The sequence below is a fragment of the Mercurialis annua genome, linkage group LG3 (assembly GCF_937616625.2).
Source record: "Mercurialis annua linkage group LG3, ddMerAnnu1.2, whole genome shotgun sequence".
Classification (NCBI taxonomy): domain Eukaryota; kingdom Viridiplantae; phylum Streptophyta; class Magnoliopsida; order Malpighiales; family Euphorbiaceae; genus Mercurialis; species Mercurialis annua.
Window position 1 is genome coordinate 7,698,014 of NC_065572.1, and position 7,677 is coordinate 7,705,690.

Below are 7,677 nucleotides of genomic sequence, written 5' to 3' on the forward strand. Positions count from 1 at the left end.
TACATTATAGGCTGATGTGATTTGTCTTTGGAATCTTAATATGTGTTTCATTGGTGTAGGAGTAAGTTCATGGGTATGCTCTATATTAAAAGAAATAACTTCAAACATACCGTTCGGTTTAAGTTGACATGTCATTTGTGCCAAGCAATTGACTCGGAAAATTGGATGCTCAAATTTCACTTGTTCGGATCTGTTATCAACACCTTTTTGACCTTTTCTCGAACTACAATTAGTTCTTCTTTTAACCTGTCCATCCACACAATGCATATATTGTTTTCTAATTCTAAATCCAAGTTTATGGGCATAACTTTTATAAAAAATATACACATTCTCTTCATTATCAAATTTTATACCAACACATGGCTCCTCGATATTCATAAATCTGATAAAAAAAATATTTATTATATCAATTTTAAATCATTAACTGATTGTGCGATCTAAATTTTCATTTAACACTCATAAGTACTTTTTTTCAAAAAAAATTATAATAAGATGGATTTTCACAAAACTTTTAGTAAATAAAATAGTTAAATAAGGTTCAAAGTAAACAAAATAATATTTTTGAACTGAATTAGAAAGTTAAGTACATAAAAATATAATGATAGAAATATATAAAATATTAAAATAGTAATAACATACAAATATGTTTTAAATAAAAAATAACAAGCATTATGTTAACAATTTAGAGTCTGCATCATTTAAGAAAAAAAAATCAGTGAAGAAATTAATAAGATACAGGTCAATGTATGAGAAGGACATATTAAATATATTTAAAGGATTAAAGTTGGACAAAACAAGAAGAAATATTGCATTCTATTTCTAGCTATAAAAATTTGATGGAATATAAAAATTCTTTCCCGTGGAAATTTTTAGCTAAACTTTAAATCATGATTTAATTTTTATAGATTATATAAATTTAAAGGGACTTAAGTAGCAATTTGCCCCCTCAACTTGTAAGCAATGGACAATTAACACATAAATTAACTTTGTGGGCAAATTAGTCATGAACTTGTTGATTATGGGCAGTTAGCCCCATTTTAAAAAATTACCTTTAAATTTGATATGAAAAATTGCCAATTGAGAGACAAATAATTTACAAGTTTAGGAGATAAATTGCCAAAATGGGGCTAATTGCCCATAATATGCAAGTTCATGACTAATTTTCCCATAAAGTTAATTTATGTATTAATTGCCCATTGATTACAAGTTGAGGAGGCAAATTGCTACTTAAGTCAATTTAAAGGTATTAATTTTATGATCTAATTATATAAAAATATGAAAAATTTATATGAGATTCAAGCATACAAAATTAAATTATTTTAATTTATTATTTATAAATAATAAAAAAAACTAGAATTACCCGTTTAAATGTTTGACCTTCAATTTGATAATTGTTTGCTTGACAAGTTTCTTTAAAAGTCGACAAAATAATAAATAACGTGCATCATATGGTATAAATCAATATTTTTGTCTTAATAAAAAAAGATTAGCATAAAACTAAATAATATGTTACCTGGGTTTTTTTTGGGCTTTCTACTCAAATAACCAACATTCAAATTTGGTTTACTTTTATACCGACTCATGTTTGACATTTCAAAACTAACATACAAAAAAAAAATATTACTTTTATATCATTCATATAAATAGAACCCTAATAACACAAACCCTAATAATTATAGTTATTTTCTCTCTCCTCAGAATCCTCTCTCCTTTCTCTCTCAACTCACCTTTCACACATTCTGCCTCCGCCATTCCGCCTTTGCCGTTTCGCCGCTCTGTCGCCGTTGTTCCATCTCCGTCGTTCCTCCTCCGTCCTCTCGCCTTCGTCTCGCCTCCATCTTTCTTTTATTTTTTTGATTTTTGATCTGAAATTTTTTGTTTTTGTTTTACCATTTTCAGATATGAATTTTTGTTTATTTTTTACCGTTTTTTCGCCATTAAACATGTACAAAAGAGTATTTTAAAGAATCTAATACTCATTTCAGGTTATATAGAATAATTTTGTGATTTTATGGAATAAAATTCTGTTATTTCTACATTTTTCTTGTGATTTGTTGTATTTCTGCATTTTTTTTATTCTGCAGAACGATTTGTTGATGATGATTGATTGCTAAATTATTGTAATATAATAGTGTTGTTGATTTTATGTTAACTTTATGTTGATATTATGTTGATATCAACTGATTTTTTTTAGGGTTAATTTCTAAAAAAATCACGAACTTTACACGAAATTTCATTTTAATCATGACCTTTAAAAGTTGTCATTTAAAGGCACGAACTTTCATTTTGTTTCAAATCTATCATTTCAGTGTATTTTTGTTGACTAAATTCTTTAATAAACCATTAATGAAAGACCCAAATTATAAATGGACATTAAATCTTATTATCTTTTAGTCAGAGTATATAGGATTAGAAATTTTTGGTTCGATAAAGTACATTAGATTTTAGTTTGGCGATAAATTTGAAACAAAATGAAAGTTCGTGCCTTTAAATGACAACTTTTAAAGTTCATGATTAAAATGAAACTTCGTGTAAAGTTCGTGATTTTTTTAGAAATTAATTCTTTTTTTTATTTTAACATGACAAATAAGATAGTATTGTCATGCAAGCTCGCATGATTTGCATGTATGGGACTGTCTCTGCTCGGTCAACAGAGATCATGGGCATTCGCGAAGCCCTTAGCTGGCTCAAGGGTACAGAGAATATCATCATCGAGTCGGACGCGAGAGACCTGATTTTGGAGATTCGAAATCCAAATTTGAAAGAACCAGAGATACTTATTGAAGATTGTTTGGATTTAGCGAAGCAATTTAGAAATTTATCTTTTTTATTCGTAAGACGATCTGCGAATCGTGCAGCGCATCTGTTAGCGCAACATGCTCGTTCCATTTCAGGTCATCAGGAATGGTTTTCCCATTTCCCTGAATTTCTTACAGATGTAATTGCTTCGGAGTATTAATAATATTCTACCTTTCAAAAAAAAAGATAGTATTGTCTGTGAAATAAACTAAAAAAATAAATTAAATTAAATTGAGACTAGATAATGATATGGTAGCATCGGGGAAATAAGACAAATAATGATGTTAAATTATTGTAATGTTATAGTGTTGATATTGTGTTGATTTTCGGTTGATATCTTGTTGATTTTAGTTTTGGTGAAGAAGAGAATAATGATGTTAAATTATTGTAATGTTACAATGTTGATCTTATGTTGATATTATGTTGACATTATGTTGATATTGAGTTGATTTTAACACTAACGAAAAAAAAACACATTATATGTGATATAAAATAGAAAAATTAAAATTAAATTGAAATTATAAAAATTAGTATAAAAAACGATTGAAAACTTTAAATTAGTCAGTTTATTACATATGTTGATTTTGTGTTGATTTCGTGTTGATATTAAAACTAACGAAACACATTAAAAGTAAAAAAATTCAAAATTCAAAAAAAAATCAAAAAAAATAAAAAAATAAAAAAATTCAAAATTTAAATATGTGATAAATATTAAGTGCAGGAAAATAATGGTGAAAAAAATTAAAAATAATGAAAGAAAATGTTGAAAAATGAATTTTAAAATAAAAAGTAAATTTTTTTTTAAAAATAGTATAAAATAAAAGAGAGTTGGTATGAAATGTAAAGATTTAAAAGAGGTGGTATAAAAGTAAATATTGGAGAAAAAACAGTATTTCATATGAAAAGCCCTTTTTTATATATTTTTTTTGACAATCGAATAATCTTTCATTAATAATAAAGAGCATTTACAGGTGTAAGAATTCAGAAAGGGTATAACCGTTTCTAATGACCTGACATGGAACAAGATATAAACCTTGATTCGCAGATCGCCTTACAAAACAAAATCAAAATTACATAACCGCTCTAACATAAGATCCAATCATTTTATGTCTAACAGAAGACTCACAAACTCTTCATAAAAAACAACAAATCTTTCATATAGAAAGAACAGCAAAACTTTCAAAAAAGAAAGACAATCGCTGTAAAATAGTTATAAAAAAAACTAATATAACCTATAATAATTTCATCTTCAATCTTGAAAAGGCTTGATCCATCTCTGATTTTTTATTTGTATATCTATTGAAATTGATGCGCCTCATCGATAGATTTACCAACTAAAATGAAAAAGATGAAAAGGAATTGGTCATTTATTTTATTCTAAAGCAATAAAAAAGAAATGGCTACCGCCAACGGCAAAAATAAACCATTGACGGCAGCCGAAGCGAAAAACAAAGAAGAAACGCTTGACGGCTAGGGTTTTCTATTTGAGAGAGAGAGAGAAAGTTCATATTATAGTCATGGGCTTCCCCTTTTTTTTAATATCGAACAATGAAAAAATTACTTTAAATAGAGGTGATTTTTGGTTTGGAATATTTAAATTAGAGTGTTTAATAATTCAAAATTATATATCCTAATTACAATTGGAACTTATATCAGTATAAAAAAAATAGCACGTGGATATGCTTAATTAACCATCACTGAGTCACGTATTTCTAAAAGCATACAAAATTTGGTCAATTATTCAATTTAATACATGAACCGTACCGAATAATTATCCATAATTAAATGGTCATTTAACCATTTTTATAAACAAATTCTATTGTAACGTGGCAAAATTTGAACCACTGTTGCAGGAACTCCTTCAAAAGCTATAGCAGGAAAATTTTGTTCTAAAAAATTTATGTGGAAAATCCAAAAGTATACATAGTTACTATTTTAGGTATGTTGGATTGAAATTTTGTGATCATTCGACCCCAATAAAAGTCTAGTTTTAAAGATTAAAAAATAAATTTATAAATATTATTAATTTTAACTAATAAATAGTGCAGTTTTCTTCAAAATCAATGGACTTATGCTAATCTTCCATTTATAGATCATTTGATTTTTGCATTTATTTTATGTGAGATTATCTTCGACACTTTTATATAATATAATTGAAATATTATTTACGATAGGCAACACATTTGATTGTTTTAATATGTTTTTATATTTACAATTTTGATCATTTTATTAAATATATTTTTAAAATATAATTTGAACATTATGATCCGCCAATTTTATGAATTGAGATAAATATAATCCTCAATTTGAACCTATTTTTGCACACATAATTCTCATCTTAAATTCAAATAATATATCCAAATTTAAATTAAAAATTAATTATATATGTTAAATCATTATTTATAAAATAAAAAATCTTATAAAAAATAAATTTCAAAAACAGATATAATATGAAATTTGGATATATTTATTCAAATTTAATGGGCTGCAATATTCAAATTATATTTTAAAGATATGTTCGATAAAATGGCCAAAGTTGTAGATATAAATCAGTTTGCCTATTTATAACAAAGATAATCTAATTTTAAATAAAAATATCTGAAGCATGTTAATTAAGAATTCTACGTACGGTCATATGAGTCAACGAGCGTCTATGCCATGTAATAGCTGTGTCAAGTTATTTTTACAATAAATTAATGATCATTTCGGAAGAATTTTTCGTAATTATTTATTTATTTATCATTAGATATACTAACATTGCAAAAAGGGTTAATGTCAAAAAAAATCACGAACTTTACACGTTTTCTCATTTTAATCACGAAGTTTAAATTTTCTCATTTTCATACACGAACTACCACTTTTTTCCAAATTCATACACAGTGCTGAGGTGGCACTCATTCATTGGTGTAAAATGACCTCTACCTCAGCGAATTACACCAATGGAGCTGTGATACCTCCGCACCGTGCATGAATTTGAGGAAAAGTGGTACTTCATGCATGAAAATGAGAAAATTTAAAGTGCATGATTAAAATGAGAAAACGTGTAAAGTTCGTGAATTTTTATGACATTACCCCTTGCAAAAATCTCATTGATTTATCACACAAATGACGTATCGCAGCCTTTAGCTTACATTATTATTCTGAGCCAACTTGGATGACAACATTGTATGGCATCCATCAAATCAACAAAACAACAGTTTCCCTTTGGAACTTGATATTTAATCACTTGCATTTGGTTAAATGAACTTCAAAAATACAAATATATAGATGAATGATCCTCACTCCTCAGATAATATAATAGAAACTACTCTTTTCTATTATATTTTATCTGGTTTCCACCTCGTTCTATTTTTTGTTTTACTTGGCAAATTAGATTGAAAAGATTGTCATTTAGTTGTACTCAGAACAAGGTGCAAGAAATCTATTAAACCTGAGACACTGTTCTGACTCACCCTTCTATATAAATATGTAAAGCAAATCTGCTAGTTTAGACCAAAAAAGTAAAAAGCAAGTAGAAAAAAAGAGCAGCTTTGTAAGTTTAGTATCTGAAAAGTTTCCAAAAAAAGCTGAAGATCTGAATTAAAAATTTGATAATTTTTCCATGGAAAATTCACGGAGTTAGTTGAGAAAATCCTGAAGCATTTTCAGGATTACATAGACAAAAGACTCCAACTCGCCGAAACCAGAACCTGTGTCCATTTTGCACCAACCTGGAATTCTTCCCTGGAGAATTCCTTGCTGTGGTTGGCAGGTTATAGACCCTCAATTTACATCAGACTCTTATATTCGCTCTGCGGCTCACAGGTCGAAACCCTAATCTCAGAATACCTTGATCAGGGTTCAAGTCCAAGAACAGGCAATCTCGGCGAGCTTTCGTCGCAACAGATGCATAAAGTTAACGATTTGCATTGCAGGATTGTCAAACAAGAAGAACAGTTGACTAGCAAACAAGCGAGTTTGCAAGAAAACATGGCTGACGATCCTGTTTCCTTGATTGCCAAGGAACATAGAGATGGTCTGGAATCTTATGAGCTAGTGAATGGATCAATTCAAAAATATGAAGAGGCCATGTGCGGGATCTTACAGGAAGCTGATAATTTGAGGTTAACTACGCTTAAGGAGTTGCTTAGTATTTTAACTCCTTTTCAAGCTGTGGATTTTCTTGCTGCTTACAAGAAGCTTCATCTCTGCTTGCATGAATGGGGTAAGATAAGGGATGTTTCACAAAATAGAACAAATTAAATTATAGGTTAATTATTATCACTCTATGGGTTTAAGTTCGAATGATTGTTTTTCTTGTCAACTTTGAAAAATCACTATTTTCTCTTGCTTTTTCAACTTATGTATAAAGGGTTAATTACATATAAAATCATGAACTTTGCATCAAGTTTTAAAAACAACGTGAGTTTTAAAACGTGTCTATCATAGACACCGCCTTTCATTTATTTTCAAAAATAACATCGGCGATTTTTTGTGGCATTTTTGCTGACGTAGCATGACATGTGGCAGACCCATCGGCTGTCCAAGTCAGTAAAATTTCACCAAAAAGTGCGTCCATGATGAAATTAAGAAAAATAAAAGGTGGTGTCTGTAATTGACACGTTTTAAAAATCATGTTATTTTTGAAACTTGGTGTAAAGGTCATGGTTTTATATAATTAACTCTTATTTAAATGAAACTCTTTTACAAAGGGGTTTCAGTTAAAAAAACTCAAATGCTGAGAAGGAAATAGCAATTTTTTAATATTGATGAAAAAAAATAGTAATTTACACTTGGACTCAGAGAGAATAATAGTAATTAACTCTTAAATTAATGGCTATAGTTATATAAATATATATTTTATATGTGTATTGTAGAGGTTTGTTTGGTTCTTACAGT

General features: G+C 28.3%; 1 protein-coding gene across 1 annotated transcript; it reads left to right on the forward strand.

The window, feature by feature from the left end:
• The first annotated feature begins 2,602 nt into the window (after positions 1-2,602).
• Positions 2,603-7,041, forward strand: LOC126672203 (protein DOG1-like 3). The gene is made up of 2 exons (XM_050366149.1): positions 2,603-2,789; positions 6,551-7,041. Exons 1-2 carry the CDS (start codon positions 2,603-2,605, stop codon positions 7,039-7,041), a joined length of 678 nt encoding a protein of 225 aa, XP_050222106.1.
• Positions 7,042-7,677: the final 636 nt, after the last annotated feature.

What these genes read in the sequence shown, in the direction of transcription:
- LOC126672203 (XM_050366149.1), top strand. Translation starts at nt 2,603, where the DNA reads ATGCAAGCTCGCATGATTTGCATGTATGGGACTGTCTCTGCTCGGTCA. An exon ending in AGAGATACTTATTGAAGATT is followed by an intron (nt 2,790 to 6,550) that starts GTTTGGATTTAG and finishes TGTGGTTGGCAG; the next exon opens with GTTATAGACCCTCAATTTAC.